The 19296-nt window shown below is 39.3% G+C and overlaps 2 protein-coding genes and 1 pseudogene across 3 annotated transcripts in view; all 3 read right to left on the bottom strand.

Annotated features, from left to right (window-relative positions):
* LOC146478008 (uncharacterized) overlaps positions 1-19296 on the bottom strand; it is a 90509-nt pseudogene that overhangs the window by 60557 nt on the left and 10656 nt on the right. The window lies entirely within an intron of this gene.
* LOC146478009 (uncharacterized) overlaps positions 1-19296 on the bottom strand; it is an 82557-nt gene that overhangs the window by 60557 nt on the left and 2704 nt on the right. The window contains exons 3-4 of the mRNA XM_085112499.1: positions 18585-18680; positions 9752-15122 (exon numbers count right to left, since the gene is read on the bottom strand). Of these exons, the coding sequence (XP_084968625.1) occupies positions 10546-15122; positions 18585-18680 (4673 nt within the window). The 3' untranslated portion in view covers positions 9752-10545. The remainder of the gene's footprint in view (positions 1-9751; positions 15123-18584; positions 18681-19296) is intronic.
* LOC146478007 (uncharacterized) overlaps positions 7609-19296 on the bottom strand; it is a 57057-nt gene continuing 45369 nt past the window's right edge. Inside the window, exon 7 of the transcript XR_014865216.1 lies at positions 7609-7745. The gene's annotated coding sequence lies outside the window, so the exon portion shown is untranslated. The remainder of the gene's footprint in view (positions 7746-19296) is intronic.

The raw sequence follows: 19296 nt of genomic DNA, 5'->3' as shown, positions 1-19296 counted from the left end.
AATTGCGCTGTGTCTTCGCGAAGCGAATGCTGGAAACGCTCAATATAGAATTGTAAGAGGATTCTATTGTTTGTTCACCTGAATAGATAGAGTAGACAAAGATTTGAAAGTGTCTGTGAGAGTCATGATTCTATTTACGTTGAAACAAGTATTCTCTTACACTGGGTTGGGAAGTGTGCTGAAATTTGCTTAAGTGAACGCTGAAGTTAGAGTCGAATATGTGTTACCACCCACTGAAGGAAACCTTTCCTGAAATAAAAGAACGCATATTGCGTTCGCTCAAACCTCAAAAGTGTTGTTTCGATAATTGAAATATTTCTTTTGCCAAACTAGAGCGGTTGTGGCACGTGTTTAATTAACCTTTCTGTTTTAGTTAGAAATGCGGTGTTAGCGCGTTATGTTTGCGCACTTTATGTGAGCGTGTTTCGCACGCACGCGCTGACATTAAATTTACACGATGCGTATTTATGATAGATTAAAATACGAGAATTGAAACACATCCAAAAGGATTCCTAAGTTAATTCACGGCTTTCTTAAGGAAGGTTTATCGCACTCTATTTGAGCATGTTTCGCACGCGATGGAAGAGATAACTGCGCTGACATTAACTCTATACCATATGTGTTTAGTTGTGTATAATCCAACGGGTATGAAATACGAGTACTGAAATGCGTCCAAAGGACACTGAAGCCGCGGTTAATTCACCACTTTATTAAGCAATCTATGTTTTAAGCACTATATTTGAGTGCCACAGTTTTATTTACATACTATGCTTGAGTCTATTACGCTAACGTACAAAAAGTTACACGATGCGTGCCTAGTCACAAATGCAAAAGCTGAGTAAGTAAAACTACGAGAAAAGTAGGATCGAAACCCACCAATCATATTTTGCACTATCAGCTGCTTTATTCTTCTTTAACTTGACAAACTTGTTTTTTATTGCCTGTTTAGCGTTTTCTTCTTTCTACTGCGAAAAGCTGAGTCAGCAAAATGACCATTGTTAGAATCACATTTGTATGCAAGAACAGATACTCGCTTCTGATTTGCGTTTACGGTTAGCCGGTTTTGTTTTTGCTCCTCCAACCAGTGCGAATCGGAATGAAATAACCTATTAGGTTTTAGCTAGAGTTAAATCGGAACGAAAATCGCACTCAGCAAACTTGAATCTGCACTGTGCACAAAGCGAAAGACATTGATGACAAGAAGTTAAAGTAAGAGAGAAAAACCTCAAGAAAATCAGAAGCTGATGTAACAAAGATTACTGTAAGCTTTGTATTGTAAACTTCTTGATGTATGTTAGTTACCTTCTCGGTTTGCAGTTGTTTCTACATTTTCAAAGAGAGTATTGAATGCCGTTAGTTGTAGATTCTTTACGAGTAAACTGTTCTGTAGAAGACGCGAATGCGTGGAATCGTTTGTAATATGCTCGAAAACTTTATGCGTACTGATATTACTGATATTATGCGTTTTGTTAATTGTTATGTTCTCAATGATGTTTACGAGGACGACGCTGTTTTAAGTTGACACCGTAGTTTACTAGTTCTGAGCGTGGGAGTTCGTTATTCGAACGAAGTGAAATCGTTTCTTCTTATTGCTCGAAGAAATTTGCGCTTTCAATTGCACCGTTTTACTTTAGGTTTTACGAACCAAACAAAACTAAACTTGTCGTTCATTTCTCAAAGTTTTGTGTGCATACGACGCTGTTCATTTCTCAAAGAAAGAACAGAGCGCGCGTAAACGGCATACTTCTCTCTCTTTTCTTCTACTTGTTTCTCAAACATTTCGACTAGCATAGTCGCATTTGGTTTGCGTTATTACAGTTTCTTCGAAACGTGAAATCGATTACACAGGTGTTTGTGAATATTGTCAAAAGGCAAAATTATTCAGAGCGCACCATTTTTCTTTGAATATGTTAACCATTCATTCTGAAGGAGTTCGCCTATATATTTATAGTTTCAATGTGAATTGAATGTTACTTTCTCTAAATATAAATACAGTTCTATTCGCGTTATATTTTTCAGATCTTTTGAAGCGTTCCTCTGTGGAAGTGTTTCTTAGCAGTCAGGCAGTGATAAAGTCAATTTCGTTAACTATGAATTTTAACTTCATGCTTAAAGCCGGGTTAACAAAACCAAATAAGTTTTTTATTTTCTTTAGAATTGTTTGGCACTCGCCTATTGTTGCAAAGCGAACAACATGACTTTTATTTGAATATAAGAAGTCCGTTGTAAAGTGCGAATAATTTGGTAAAGTGAATCATGTATAGTAAACGCACGGACATGTTTTCGCTTTCCTTCTGCTGTCAACGTTTTCCTCACTGAAAAATTAGTTTAGAGAAACGAGGGTAACGCGGCAGCGAAATCGGTAGAACGAAAACAACGCAAATTGTGTATATATTTTTTTTTGTTTAGTAAATACATTAACAATAGTGTAAGCGGCGGCAATTGGTTTATGTTTGCTCTGATTAAGTAAAAAAAAAAAACAAAAAAAAAAAAAAACTTAGACACGATTTGTGGTAAGACTACCACTCTGTTTTGTGACTTAGAGTAAAGAATCCGCTCATAAACCGTGTAGTTTAATCCTTTGACGCAAGTGTCCAGTAAGCTGTTTTCAAAACACGGGAAAAGACCCAAGTTTAAGAGACAATTTGCGAGAATAGATAAGGTGATCGATTTCATGCAACATTCAGGACCATCATTCTCTTTGGAAGGTGTTTGTAATAATTTATCATATTTATTCAATAAAATTAATGGGGTTGATATAAAATATTGTTTCGTGTCCATTTTTGGGTGCTGCTGATTTGAAAAGTGTCGGGGATAAGAAACCGGTTTGACGGGTTTGTCTAGTTTGCGATATCTGCTGATTTGAACAGTGACAGGGATAAAAGAACCGGTTTGACGAGTTTGCCTAGTCTGCGACATTGAGGAGATGATTTTGAATGTTAATAGTGTTCGAAACTGGTTTAGTCCGGTTTTTCTAGGTTGAACTTGTTTGACCATGACGTCAGTGGCTTCTCACTGGTTCTCAACTTATCCATTGTTGTTTCCCTATATATTTGCCATACCACCCGGCTGGTTGGGCGGAACCGTACCACCAGAGCACAGTACACTTCACTCCAAATAATAAACATTAACTAAACTCCAAATTATACATACACTTGCATCTCATTAAATCCCTCTTCCACCTAGATGACTTGCATCTCATTAAACCCTTCCCTATATCTACTGCATGTCATGTCAACTCATTTAACGCTTAAACCCGGTTTAGGTGACCCCTGAATCTATTCGAATACATGAATAGAATTAGTCTATCCATTCGGGACATACTACTCGCGTCTGCCAGTTCTGGCAAATATCATCATTATTATACACGGCTTTCGGTAGTATCAGTACCTGATCTATCCTGAAAAGCACTGGACGGGGATTTTCATGCCTTGGGGTGCGAAGCGAGCTGCTAGGGAAGTATGGGAACATACCCTCGCGAAAAAGTTTTTGCGACCAGAGAAGCAGTTTTCTATCAGTCTTCTGTCTGTGTCTGAATTAAGCTGTGGCAATTTATCTAAATACTTTATGATAAGAAGGCCACATTTTAAACTATCACCATCATCATGTCCTTTATTCAGATACACGATAAAGTTTAAAGCAGAATGCTTGTGGCGTCGTTTAATATACAAAATAAAAATTGATAATTAGTTACAATGTACAAGTACAATCATATAGTGACTATCATACAGTAATGTGAGAAATAGCAATTTTTTTTCATTTGCATGTTAACTTATAGCGACTATTGTAAATCTGGTGTCCTGGGATTTTGTGTTTCAAAACTCTCAAATCCTAAACCGGTCTGTTCACTAGTAAGGGTCCTCATGGAATCATAGTCGCATCAAAGTACTGGAAATCATATAGCAATTAAGCAACCGGACGTTAAGTCCGGCCTCCGGTCTCAAACGAATCCGAATTATGTAAACGGGTACTGAGTATACTGTTTTCAGTTTTTGTTGAAATAAATGTTAAAAACAAAATCTTGAAAGACGTAGAGCTAGAGTTAAGGTAAGAGGTGTACATCGAAATTTGCATGGTAGCATGCTCTATGAACCAGCCTCCTCTTTTTTTACCTTAAGGAGTCTCGACGAGTCTGTGAACGACGACGAGCGTGACCAAATAGGACCCGGGACGAGGACACCGTTCACGGTGGGACAAACAAATGTTTTAGCAAACTCCCGACTTCGAAGCTCTGAAAGTTGCAAAAGGTGTCATTTAAAGAAATATGAGAGTTGCTTCTTTTAAGTCTTGAACACAATACTATTAACGAAAAAGAATTCTTTCTTCTTTCGGAATAGTTTGAATCGAAGAATCTTGAAAACCAGCAAAAGTGTCCATGCTCTATTAAGCTCGTTTTAAGCGGTCACTTCTTCCCTAATTTGTACGCCTGGGCACCGAGGATAGAATGCTTTGGTAAAAATCTAATCTTAGTTTTACTGAAATAGTCCCTCTGGACAAATATTTATACAGTCATAAGCATTGAAGGCAAACTAAAACACTTACGGATTCTTTCCTGCCGCCATCGAGCAATTCAGCTCTCAGTTGTCTAACTTGACGAATATATTTGCCTCCAGCTTTCGGTAAAAAGCAGAAAATAAGTTTACTTTGAGCAAATTTTATTATAAGACATGATGAAAATGGACACAAAGATGAGAAAAATCAATTTTAATACTAACGTTTACTCGAAGACGGTAAATCGGTTGTTTTGACGTCCTCGACACCATGTGGACGACATTTATGACATGCGCAGAAGCTGCTGCATGCGTTGGAAGACTTCCGGTGGTCGTCGTCTTGGCTCGTCGTCGTGGTTGCTTAAGGTCCTTCATAAATTATCACGACAACCCAGCCGTGCCGTAATTTTGTTCTTCTTAGTCCACCAATAACCTGTTACCTCTCTGGGGCTGAAGGTTACACATGTGGTGCTTGCTGGACTGAAGACATAACAGTTCACATCCAATCCCTGTAGGTAATTCATCACTGTAGAAATGTAAGTCGGATCAGTGTTGCATGAACCGTCTACGCAAGTTCATCGCAAAGTTTCCGCTCCTCAACCCGAAATTTTGTTAGGTTCCTCTAATGGTTACTCCGTATCTATTTACACACCGGGATAGGAGACACTTAGTTTCTTGCCCCTCATTTCATTCACCGATCGACCTGAATGGCACAGGCATATTCGGAAAAAGGAAATACGAGTGCTCCTACCAGGAGTCGAACCTAAGACCATCCGACTGTAAAATAGTTCGGATGCTCTACCACTGAGCAACAGGAGAGTCCATTAAACTAGGTTTATAGGCAAACGTAGCATTTGTTTACAAATCATTTGAAGGTCGATTACCTCTGAAAACTACTTAGTTACCCCAGCTTTCTTTTCGGATACCAACTTGTACAGCCCTAGATAGGATCTGGTTTGCCCACGTCATAACTGTGCAATACTACCTTTGTATTGGGTTTTCCAGACAATCCCAAGATGTTAAAAATTCGCACAAAAAAGCGAATATTTATTTTGCATAAGCTTTGTTTTGATGGAAATGAAATCACACTTTTATTTTACATTAGCTTTTAACGACTTTCAGTGAAAAATACTCACATATCTTAATCTTTAATTTGCCGTTATATCCTATTTTCTTTATTATTTGTTTGTTCTCCTTCAAGATTGTACTAAAATTAGAAATAAGCTTATACGCGAGAAAAACTTGTCAGTAGTTTATGCCAACGATGCAGTGTTGCGAGACATTTGTTTGACCGACTATTTTCGCTAAGAATCAAATTTTTGTTAAATGAAGCAAAATGGGACGAGATTAGAAAATAAAACTCCAAGGGAAATAATGAACATTCCCTAAAAGATGAGCTCAAAAGACTGCTCTGAAGTTAGCAGTATTTAGATTAAGCTTAAATTAAACGGCGTGTCAACACTGCAAGAAAACAATATCTTGCAAAACAGCAAACCAGAAAAATGTTGTCAACAAAATCACATGAAAATACTCGCCTCTTCTGAGAATAAACGGTCCTTTTATTCCATTGCTGATTTTTTAGTTCGTTTTACGTTAAGTGACCGAAACGTTTCACTTTAAGAGGAGATATCCAACGTTTCGTCGCGCTGGATCGAAGTCAAATGATTTCACTTCAAGATTTTGATGATGTTCTGGTCGATTTGTTTCTCCCGCCTTTAGTCGTTTTGCTCTATCTCCCGCTGTTGGTCACAAAAATTGACTTTGAATTCTGTCGAATTTATTTTTTTTTATTTTTTTTTTCTAAAACGAAGTCGGCGGTGCAACTTCCGCCGAAAAAGCGAGTTGCAACACAGGGTTTGAGTGTCTCATTTCACATTGGCTTAAACGGAGAAGCATGCGTACGGACGGATGGACAGTCGGACAGAAGTGACTAACCATAATCATAACCAACCCAAAATTTCTCGCCCAGATGGGTTTACCAAAATTTCTTACCAATGGTGCTCGACTATCCGCTAATGTAAAACTTAAGCTTTTATTTTTAAACTTTGCTTCTTTTTTTTTGTAGTCTAGCTCCAAACCACTGTAAAAGATGAACAGTTAATCAGTTTGAGCAGCTGCCTAAAAAATTCGTCCAAATTAACGGGAAAAGAAAAAATTAAGGACTATCTGAGAATAAGCGCTGCATTTATTTTGCTTTACGAAAACATATATCGATGAAGGCAACTTAATGAAATTTTCTTTTCCCATTGTATTCACATTTCGATATCGGAGACTTGGATTAACTAGTGTCAGCTTGTAACACTAGAACGTTTTGTGTTAGTCTAAGCAAAGAATAGGGACTTAGTGGGAGACAGTAGTTTGTAGAAGCCTTCAAGATCTCCATTTCCAAAAAAAAAAAAAATGAAAAGCCCAAAGTGCAAGTCAGGGGGGGGGGGGGGGTGTTCAGTTTTGAAATTCATGTTTCAGGCCAAACCTTTTGTGGCTTAAAAAACACCGCGCCGTATGGCTAGTTACCGCAAGGGGTTGTAGTGTGATGAGGTTTGTCACGTGACTTATCGACGCCCAAACCCCGACTCTAACCCAAAACTCTCACTAATTTAAAGAACTGACCCAAAGACCAAGGCAGTGACCCTAATTCTGCAATCCCAAAAATAACCCTGGGTTGGAGTCAAGGCTAGCAATTGCGGTTTCTTGAAGGTGTCAAATATCCAGCTCACAAGATTTGAATTGTTTCCTTTAACAGTTTAGAATCGACTATGCAGCTCATTACGTCAATCCATGACCACGAATTCATGGAAAGTCATGGTTTCTCAATTTGCTTATTTTTTGAACGAGGAGATACGTACGTTTGAAAACGTGACCTAGCTAGCACGTGATATCTTTACACACGTGATCCCTTTCTCTAAGACGTTATTAAAGGTAAAGGTTTTTCACAGTGAGAATTGAATATCTTGAAGTCACTAAAACTTATTAAAAGCGTTCTGTTGCTCATTCAATACAACATGGCCGGGCGGCTCCACAGACCTGGCTCACAACAGTTTCCATCACTTTCCATTACTTATACTTTGAGAAATTCAGTAACACCACTCTTTCATTACTGAATACTACAATAATGGTAAACAAGCTATGGTCACAATTTTATTTCAATACCCTTTACAAAAATACAGTAACAAACTATTTTAATAGTTACACTTTAAGTTATCTATACTTGTAAATTAATGTCTAAAAATTCTTAAGTTTTCTTTTACATGTAACCTAGACATGACTTGTAGCTATAACTACAAGCTATTGAAACTTAAAGTGCCCCTAACCCTTCAATTTGTTTTCTCGTGGTAGATTTTCATATCTTTCAAGAACTCATTTTCGAAAAAATTTTTGAGAAATATTGAATCCTTTTTATTTTACGAGCGCTAAAAGTTACTGAATTTTTTAAATTTTTGCGCCCTTTAAGCCCCGCTGGACAAATTTTTCTCTCGTGGGCTCATTAGGAACGAGCCAATGAGAAGCGTCCGATATTTGACACTTTTTTAGCTGTGACGTAAGAAAAGGACACCAGAAGGATTCAGAAGGAATCTTATGCATGCTGATTCCTTTCTCTACATTTCGAGAGTTGCTGCATCCAAAAACCACACATTTTCCAACCATTTTCTCTGTTTACAATTGAAGCATTACCGCGAATCTTCGGATATTTTTGCACGATGTCCTTTTCTTACGTCACGCTCCACATTTGGCCGATCGGGGGACTAATGCGAACGATAGGTGAAAATATCGACAAGACTGCCTTCACTTCTAGCGCTCGTAAAAAAAAAGAATTCAATATTTCTCAAAATTTTTTTCGAAAATGAGTTCTTGAAAGATATGGAAATCAACCAAAAGAAAACAAATTGAAGGGTTAGGGGCACTTTAAATCTATTCAGTCTCTTGCCTAACTTTTAAGAACTCATTTAATACAAGAAAAATGTAAATGCAATTCTATGCAAAAAAATATATGTTAATCATCTGCATGAAGTAGTTCTCAGGTCAAGTTTCCCATTCAATGAATTGACTAAAACTATTTATGTTTACCATGTAATATAATTACTATTAAACATAGTGAAAATTATAAATGTGTAAATTATATAAACACTACCTTTCCAGACAATGTTTTGCGCTTCAAACAACAGAAACGCGTGATTCCTAAATTGCCTATTTTGTTTCAAATGCAGGATCTGCATCTCAAGTATATAGCATAATTATACAAAGAACAAAAACGCACTTCAAGAACAACAACTGCTAATGAAGAAGCTGTTTGTTTACATGCCCAGAACTACAAATACGACTACAACGACTATAAATTTGACACGTGAACTAATTGGCGTAAACTATAGTTTCAAGGTGTTGTTTCACATAAGAACCCGACAGTTTTTGTTCCTAAAGTATAAGAGTTAAAAAATACCAACGTAAAGATAAGCGAAAAAAACTCCCAATTTATTAACTTTACAGAAATAATGTCTTTACATGCGAAACTCTTTTGATAGAAGTATTCTTGACTACTTAAATCTTAAACATTACTTATTAAGATCAAATCTCATTTGGTCAATCTACTTCTCAAACTCATTAACAATTCATTAAGAGAAAACAAAGAAAATCACTACCGTGACCGTGGTTTGGATATGTGATCCTAATTACCATAAAATTTTGCCAGCTTTAGCCTTGAATTTCTCCAAGAATTATTGATCATTTGAGAAGCCATATCAAACACTCGAAAGTGTGTTTCATCAGATATGCAAACACCTCGAAGTGGTTTAAAAAAACTCGGCTGCACCTCGTTTTTTCAACCTACTTTTCAGTGTTTGGATATCTGATGAAACACACCTTCTCGTGTTTGATATATTACTTACAACATAAGCAACATGTATTTTTTCCCTAGAACACTACAACAGTTCAGTTCGTTCGAGTAAAGCGAGAATTCGTGATACCCAGTACTTAGTGATTGTAACCAGTATCTGAGGGAAACAGTTAAATTCTGCTCGTGAAACGGAAGTTTCAAGAAAACTGATGTTAGAGACAGTGGGAATCTACTATTTTTTAGTTGTTTTTTGTAAGAATTTCAACCAGTAAGTGAAAAGTATATTTTGAGTCTGGAAATAAAAAGCCGGGCAGCAGGCACAAAATACACAAGCCTGAAAACAATTCCTAATCTTCTTAATAACTATTTAAAATAGAGTTCAAGTCGTAAAAACAATAGGAAAAAAAACTTGCTCTAGTACGCTAGAAGCTACGACACATTAATAAAGTTTTCATTTCATAAAAAAAGCAACGTAAACAAATAGAACGACATTTAAGTTCACAAATGTTTCCAAACAGAAGCAAGTTTTCGCTACAATGTGAATTTACTAAATATATAAAATAAGGACAACGACTGGTTCGCATTATCATTACTTTATTTTACGACTTGAATTTTAGAAATTTTATTTTTTATATTATTATTACCAAACGAGTTCAAATCCAGGAAAGATTTATGAAACAATGGCCGCGAAGACAACTTACTTACCCATGCGCGCTAAAAGTTCTTTAGACCAGTTTTGCCTTTGAATCACAGTTTGTGCTCTTTACCTTTATCAAGAGAAAATGAGGGGACATTTTCCCTCACCTTTATACATCAAACACTTAGTTGAATTTGGCAACATAATATCATTTACAGACTCTGACAACAAAGAATTGTTGAAGAACGAGCGCATGAGTTGCGCCCTTACCAACCGAAGCGCGAAGCGACCTCTAGCTGTGAGAAAAAACATGGTTCAGTTGTAGTTGGAGCGTAGTTCGTGTGCGATTTTTTTTTTTTTTTTTCGTTTCTGTTTTCAGCGTGGCTACCCTTGACAAATGATAGCACTCATGCCCATTTTAAAGGTAAACGCGGTTTGTTGGCTATGACCACACCCTCAGATATCCTCGGACGGTTATAGTTTAGTTGTAGAAACGTTCCCAATGGCGAGGTGCAAGTCAGTTCTCCTATGCCGGCCAGACCTGATCATGACATATAATCTTATTGGAGTTCCATGGAATAATCCAAAACTTAATCGGACTCATCGCCGGAGCTGAGCAGGTCGTCAGGAGTTAATAAAAACCTCTCATCCTCTTCAGAACTGTTGAAATCCGTGATTCTGTAATCGTCAAGGTACGAGATTGGCTTGCTTTGTGGAGCAATCTCCCCTGCTAATTCCAGAGAAGTATCAGTTACACCAGCTTTACCTTTCATCGATTCCCTCAATAATTTCAACGGCATTGCACACTCCAGATTCCAGAGTCTTATAAGGAACACACGGCCAGAGGATGTAAAACAAACAACTCGTTCCTCCTCAGGTGACACGGCCATGCTGACGATGTTTTCCTGTCCTTGTGCTATTCTTGCCAAGCCGAAAGCTTTTGCCTCGATCAAATCCCACAGGAAAACCATGCCATCAACTCCGTAAGAAATAAGATAACGATTGACTCTTAGAAACTTGCAGAACTCAATTCTACCAATGTGGCCGCGAAGAATTTGTTTGGAGGATAAAACATCAGGAGCACAAAGACGGAAGACAATAATTATGTTCGAGATGCAGCAAACTAGGAGCTCATTGTCTAATGAAACAGTGCAATAACTGAATCTAACGGAACACTTCTGGGCAATACCACCCCTTGCCAGTAAGCGGATTGGACCCTTATTGTACTCCCAGATCTCAATGTCATACTCCCCACACAAGATAAACCTGGTTTTGTCAGATGAAAGGCAACAACATTCAACAGTCAACCGTGATAATTTAAAAGGTGACATGATTTTCTTTTCGACATCCCATTCATAGAAACGGAGCTCATTCTTGCCGTCCTGGATACAAATGAGAAGGATATTGTTGGCCGAAAATGTCAAACACACAAGGTCCGTGCCCAAAAAGTCTCCTTCCAGTAATGTACAAAGAGTCTCAATTGAATGTACAGTACTGTACAGCTGTATCTTGTTTCCTTGATGACAGGCAGCTCGTTTTCCGTCGGGGGAGAACGCCCAATTTTCAATGTTACTCAGCTGCGAAATAGAACCTGGCAGTGAAGACTCAGAAATGAATTTGAAAGAAAGGCCTTTCTCTTCATCCATCCTTTGACTCCACAAAGCAACTTTTGAGTCGGACCTGACAGAGATTACAGTATCACTTGAAGTAAAGGCTGCTGCGATGGATTTCCCTACAATTGATGACCCTTGAGGAAAGTTTGAAAAAAAGAGGGCCTTTTGCACTCTCCCCTGCACCCCTTTCCACCACTGCTCTAACTGCTCCAACGTCTGCTCCCTCATCAGCTCCAGTGTCCACCCCAGCTTCAGCTCCTGAATCTGCTCCCGTGTCAGCTCCTGATCTTGCGTAAGCTCCAACTTCTGCATCGCGTCCAGCTCCCGCATCAGTTCCAGCTCCCGCATGAGGTCCAGCTCCCCCATCAGCTCCTGCTGCCGCATCAGCTCCTGCTTTAGCTCCCGCTTCAGCTTCCGCTTTAGCTCCAAATCTTGCATCAGCTCCAGCTTCAGCTCCTGCTCCCGCTTAGGCTCCCGCTTAGGCTCCTGCTTAAGCTTTCGCATCAGCTCCCGCATCAGCTCCTGCTTTATTTTCAACTTCAGCTTCTGCTCCTGCTGCCACATCGGCTCCAGATTCAGCTTCAGCTCCTGCTCCTGCATTGGCCCCTCCATCAGCTCTGGCTCTAGTTCCTGCATCAGCTCCTGCTTCTGCTCCCACACCAACTCCAGCTTCAGCTCCAACTCCCGCTTCAGCTCCCACTTAAGCTCCTGCCTTTGCTTCAGCTTCACCTGCTCAAGCATCCCCTCCCGCATCAGCTGCAGCTTCAGCTCCAGCTCCCGCTTCAGCTCCCGCTTCAGCTCCTGCTCCCGCTTCAGCTCCTGCTTCAGCTCCAGGTCCTGCATCAGCTCCACCTCCCACTTCAGCTTCTGCTCCCGCTTTAGCTCCTGCTCCCACATCAGCTCTAGCTCCTGTTTCAGCTCCGGCTTCCACTCCAGCTTAAGCTCAAGCTCCAAAAGCCATTTCCACTTTTCTTGCCGTGTCCTCTCCCTTTCCAGATTTATCTCCCTTCCCAGCTTACACACCAACTCCTGCTGCAACCAAACCTCCTCTGACAGCAACCCACGTTCCAGTGCATAAACTGCATTAACTGTAGCAAAGTTAGCAATGGAAACGGCCTTGTTTATGCCAGAAAGCGACATTGTTTCCTTCAATTTGGTAAAAGCATATGGCGCTAAGTGACAAACGTAAGAAAAAAGGTTCAACTGCCCACCTTGACAAAAAGCGTCCCCCAGAAGAGATCTCCCAGTCTGGAAATTCCAAAACTGGTAATAGAATATGCGTGGGTAGAGATCACTAATAAGTTGACGGACAGCAGACAGGGATGATTCTTGGCTTGACTCTGTTAATTCTCTTAATCTGCCACAACAATAACAAGAGGGATCGTAAGGGATGGGTGTAACACTGGTCTGAAGCCAAATTGGATTAATTCCAAGAAACTTAAGCAAGCGTTTCACTTGTTTTCCTACTGGTGACGCAATTCTTGCAATCGGTTTTGACAACTCGGTAAAACAGCAAGTCAGTTTGCCAACTCCTTCCTGGTCTATTTCCAGTAAAGCCCACAGGGAAAGAAGGTCTAACACGCAAAACATATTTTGGCAAGTCTCTTGAAAGTCAAAGACCTTATCCCTTTTTACGACAATGTACTGTCCATCAGAAGTAAACAACCCCCATTTGTAAACAAGGGAATTTCCTGAGAACTGAGAAAAATTCTCTATACATCCTCGCTCGACGGAAAACCACTTGTTAAGTCGTCCAATAAACAGCCACTTGTCATCAGGGGAACGCTCCAAGAAGGTGATTTCTTTAATCGTATCCTGACTTATCTCAAAAGGACCGCCCACAGTTTTTAGGGTGGATGCATCAACAAGTAAGATTGAATTCCCCTTCACTACAGCTGCTGTTGTCTTATCAAATGTTGTAGCAAAATACTTGAAGCCTGGAAAGTCTTCAGTGTTAGGAAAATCATAGACAATCCACTCAAGCCAAGGACCTGACACTTCAGGTATTAAAACGTGATCTTGGACAACCTTTGACGAGTTTAGTAAACATGAGGGCAAAAGATGGGGGCATTCTAACAGAACAGGAAAATTGCTTTCGAAAGCCAAGGAAATTTCTTGCAGGATCTTTTGTTTGTGTGCATCCTTGAATACGTAACAGTCCGCTACAAGTTTCAAATCTTCAAGAAGGTTGTAGATCTCAATTTGTCCACTTTCGATTCTTTGCTGCAGGAAGTGATAACTTGTTAAACAACTGAAAACAAGTTTCAGCGAATCCTTGTCACCATGTTGATGACACAAAAATCGAACGGCAACACGTGAAACATATTCTTCCAACCTCTTGTCTACAGTTGGCAGTGATTTTTGCGCTTCTTCGAGAGTAGTAGATAGAAGTTCGGTAAAGATTTTACTCAGGTACTCACCTGCCTTCTTTTTGTCAATGAACAACCTTTCCGCTTTTTCCTTGTTTGTTAGCCAAGCTGGGATCAGATTATGAAGGAAAGTTAAAGACCTATCAGAGGTCCGAAATACCAGAAATTGCGATACAACATCAATCACTTCTTGCTCATCTTGACTCGACTTCTCTCTTTCTAGAATGTAGCCAATAATTGCCACTGGAAGTGGGGAAGGAGCTGCAATGACGCAACCAAATAATTTCTCGAAGATATCCTGGCCTACTTTGTCACACAAGCGTTTAAAATTGTTCCGGAAAAAGTCATCAATATGTCCTGGAAAAAGGTCACTGAGTTGATCAATCTTACCTGAATGTACTGGATCGTTAAGTACCTTGACAATGTAGAACGCATACAAGAACAGACCATTGCATCTCCTTGAAATGTCTTCCACCGAGTAGGAGAGGCGGGAAAAATTGAGTCGTTTCTGCAAAAATCCCTTTATGTCCTGCTCATGCTGCCTATAGAAGAAACTCTGTTCACTACTTCCTGCGCAAATCCTGACACACGGGTTATATTTCTCCAGCCTGTTCTGTATCGTGTGTTCAGGCCGACTGGTGATAAAGAACACAAGCCACTTGGGAAGCCTCGGAAAACGCTCATTTACAAGTTCTAGAAAATCTTCCCTGGACTCGTACTCTGTTTCGTCCAGAGCATCAATGATCACTAATTTTTGCTGTTGGGAAGAGGTGCACTTACCTAACGGTTCTTCTAACAGTTTTGTAAATAGTTCCTGAACTCCTAGTTTAGAATTGGCTAACATCATTCTTACACCATCTTCCCCTCTCACTAAATTATTGTACTTACTATTACAATAACAGAGGTGACAAGCTACAGTCCCAAGGAGATGCCTTGGATCATTTCTAGTGCCATCGTTGTGACGGCAAAAGTAGACAGCGCCCAAATGTCCAGCTTTCCTCATTCGCTGTGCCAGGGCTCCCGCCATCACACTTTTGCCGACTCCAGCATCACCCAGGAGAACATAAGCTCTAGAGTCACCAGGATCACTGAACCAGATGTTAAAATCATCAAACAGCCACTGTCTTGTGTCTGGATCATGGCGCTCGGCAAAGAAGGCAATGTCTCCTTCACAATCGGCAATCTCTGCAACAAAAAATAAGAAGAATTTAAAGGGTCTGTGTCATCTATTTTTATTTTTACTTGAAGAGGCGAACAAAAATAATAAATAAAGAGAACAGTTTTGTATAAAATTACTCTACTTGCTTTCAGAAACTGTAGAGAAAGGTAGAGTATCATTGCGGCATAAAATTTACCTGCAAACCAACTTAAATTGTAGTGGCTTTACGTACGTAAATAAAATTAGAGACGATGCGTAAGTTGCTTGCGAAAACATGAAAACATGATCAGCGCTCAACTCTTTCCATTGGTGCAAGCTGCTCATTTATTACTTCTTTCACTGGGGAACGTAAAACCAGCAACATTTACGTTCGAACATGCGCAATATTTACGCAACAGAGGAAAAACGTGTTAAGCATGTTTGGCTCTGTATGGCCATATAGAAATGAATGGCAACCTTAGCAAAATGGACAGTTTATTTTTTTTCAATTCTTTCCATCGTGTCTTGGATATTGGTTTTTCACAATGACATCCATTATCGTCGACGAAAGGAGCCATAATCAGGGGTTATTATTATGGCTCCTGTCTACGAGTAATGGTACTTAGTATTAATTTCGCCACAATTTGACCCACCTTGTGTTTGATATACTTCGTCAAAATATGGTAAGAACAAAAAAAGGCTTGTCACAGACGCTATCACAGCAGTTTGACGTTTTGACAGAAAGAGTAACATTACTGGTCCTAGCTATGAGTCAACATTTAATGTAACTGACATCACCGTGACTGATCATCTGATTTAAAGACTGTTGCGACAAAATTTGTAAAAGATATTGGAAGACACTGGACAATACTAGTAGTAATCAAAGATTATAGAGTGTGTTCGACACCTTAAATTGAACAAATTTGGCAAAATCGTGCATCCTTTCACGTTCGTTTCAATTTGAATATTTGTTGTTATTTTTTTTTCTGTATATTACCCAAAACTAGCATCTTATAGCAGAATATTTCAATTTTTCGTTTCAAATTTATAACTACGTGATCGGAAAAAGTTTCGTCCAATTTCTGTGGAATTGTTGAAGAAATGGAGAGAAATGTAACAAACAGTAGGAATTACTTTCCTTCGTCCCACTGCATCCCTAAGTTATGCGATTGTATGGCCTGCTACGTGACACTCTTTTTAGGTAGCTCTTTCGTCCTTTTATATCTGTACGTAATGTGTAACTACCAAGGTGAAATATTTGCAATAAACGAAGGTGAGTTTAAAATTTCAGCGGCTACGTTGTTGAACTTAAAAATAATAGAAAGTATTTTCAGTCCGCCTGTTGCGTGACACTGTCGAACTTTAAAATAATGCACATCATTTTCGGTAAAACCCTTTCAATCTTTGAGAAAAACGAAACTTACAGGCCAGCATACTATTTTGGTCTTCTACTCAAAAGGTATTTTACCAAAATGCCGCGAAACTTACGCGACTATAAAGCCGAAAAATGTCGAACTGAAGCGAGCTAATTTGCATACAGTTTTGAAAGACATCTCAGGGCCAAGGTTATTCAAAGAGCGGATAACTCTATCAAGTGGATAAAATGTACTCCAACCAATAGATTTTATCCGCTGGGTAAAATAATCCGCTCTTTGAACAACCAGGGCCTGATGTCAGTTTCTGATGCGTGTATGTTTCAGATATTTTGTATTTCGATTTTTTTCTAACGTACTAGAAATACGTGACTCGCAAAACCTCGCGAAGCTAGGGCCGGGTGAAAAGCCCTCGTTACTCATATTGCAGCATCAAATGAGGAGATTATAAGGTTTCTGAACATAGCAGCTATTTTGATGAGCATGGTCGGTGTTTTCGTAGTTCCACCGGCTAGTTTGCGGTTGAAATCTATTTCTGACACGACAAAATGTACAACGGGCGTGCAGCGCTGTCGTGTTCGATGAATTTATTTCCCATGGAAAATTATTGTACCGCGGCCACAAAACGTGTAATTTCTTCAATGCAATCTTTCACAAAAAAGATTTCTGGAAGAAAGGGAAAAGACTCTGCAGAGATATTTCCATCCAGTGAATACTGATGAGCATTGCAGTTGAAATGTGATCCGGTACTGAACATAAAACTTTCCCGATGTATGCAAATTTTGCTCCAACAAACTGCGTCTGTCTTCCAACCTGTTGCTGCCTAGCAACCTTCTCCTTGTCTGACGTCATTCATACTTTGTTTTTCCCTGTTGCCAGGCAACATTCTGTTGTGATGTCATCCACCCCTGCGAGAAAATCTGCGGGGGATGCCAGATGTGCGTCCCAAGATCCATCGACCCATCAACGACAAGTCCCATAAAATCTCGACTCAAATCGGTGTTAGGAAGCGTTCTTCCTACGTCGAACGCAATAAATATTTTGGTGCATTAAAAATAAAACAAACACTTAAAACTAAAACCATGAACAGACAAGCAAACAAACAAAACAAAAGTCGAAAGATTATTGACCGTTCTTCATGGCCAAATTAATACGGCAAAACGTAAAATTGTTGAAATGATATAGTATGAAGGCGATCGAAGTTTATCTTCTATGCGACAGTAATTTCAAAACTTCCACCCTTAGTGCAGAAAAACTGCTGCCAGTCTCCTGTTAGTCTCCCCAGATGTTATTCAACATTTGTAATCTTAGTTAATCGGTTTTTCATAATCTCTTTGACGATGATGTGAGCCACATCGAAACATGTATTGTATTAAAAAATGTCGTTTTTATTTATGAAAGTAGCTACTTAATTTCCAGCTATCCCGACTATCGTAGCTTTATTTTGATTGTGTATATAAAAGAAACCCAGTCTGGTCAGCATTCTTAAGCGAGCCGCGAGAGGATTTCTCTCGCCCCCGTCCCATTCCTCTCACGGACTCTCGCGCTATATCCTCTCACGCTGACCAAACAGAGAGCTTATTCGCAGGCTGGAGAATTTCTTGTCATATTATTTGACTTCACGGGAACTGACGTTTCTTTCACTAGCTTGTTGTATCGTGTGGCGAGACAATCTCCTGGAGAGGCGTGGGAGTGAGCGAGAATGATTTGATTTTTGCGGAGCAAAAGGTGGGCACTGTCTTTTTTTCGTTTCGGGGGCATACCAAAACGAAAAAACGGTTCAAATTCACGGTGAAAAAGCTTCTGAGGTCCGTACTTAATGTTCTATCTGACAAAACACACTTTTTCCTACATCAAAACTAGTCTCGACGCCGTAAAATGTACTAAACAGTAACTTTAATAGCCTTTTTAAAGGCTATTAAAAAGTATAATCTTCAATAACAGATAGGAAAAAAGGGTCCCACCGAGAGTCATGTTCACAGGCTACAAATGCGATCACGAGCATTCGAGCAGTAAAGAGCGGTCCCGGCCGAGAGTGTCCGTTAGATTACAATGGCCTAAAAAACCAAGCGCTCTTCAGATGTGGTTCAACTAATTTACTCCTAAATTTGAAAAATATGAAATATATTGTTTTACCTGGACTGATTTGAATTCTAGTAGAGGCCTGATTCTCTTCCACCTTTTTCTCTGTCCTCTGGCGTTTAACATTTCCTTCCACGCCACTCTGCTCATCTTGAAAAAAACGTACACTACTTTTAAAAACTCAAGTAGTAAAGGAATAAAAAAATATCATTTTAGATGTTTTCACAATCAAAACCGTAGAAACCCTGACATGAACCTGTACCAATACGTTTTGAACTCAACTCATATAAAGTTTTTAAATTAAACTTATGGAAAGCTCAAAACCAAGGGTTATTGTTGTAGAACACTGCATTACAATTTTCTCTTAGTGTCCTCACAGGAAAACCAACGCAATATCATATTTCACCACAGCTGATAAATTTAGTAAGTGGTCCCGATTAGCGATGGACAGAGCGTGAAAGACCAGAGTCAAATTATAGTCGAAATGCGATAAACCGTGGTGAGAACATTTGCCTTGAAAGCTATTAAAAAAAAGCAGAGTTTAGGGGAGCTTACATGATACCAGTACGATTTTGACACAAATACAAGTTCATCTTCTTATGGTTACGTGGTATTGTTTGTTTCCGATAAATAATCGAATATGAAAGACGCAGAGTCATAAAGAAATTGTCCTGTCAAACAGCACAAATTGGAGGTGAGGAGATCTTTTATAGTAACGCTGAGGAAACATATAATTAACATAAGTGAAGTACGCATGCTGTTCCGG

This window comes from Pavona decussata, unplaced genomic scaffold (genome assembly GCF_977016875.1).
Source record: "Pavona decussata unplaced genomic scaffold, jaPavDecu1.1 SCAFFOLD_67, whole genome shotgun sequence".
In the NCBI taxonomy this organism is placed as follows: Eukaryota; Metazoa; Cnidaria; class Anthozoa; order Scleractinia; family Agariciidae; genus Pavona; species Pavona decussata.
This window is presented reverse-complemented; position numbering and strand designations above follow the sequence as displayed.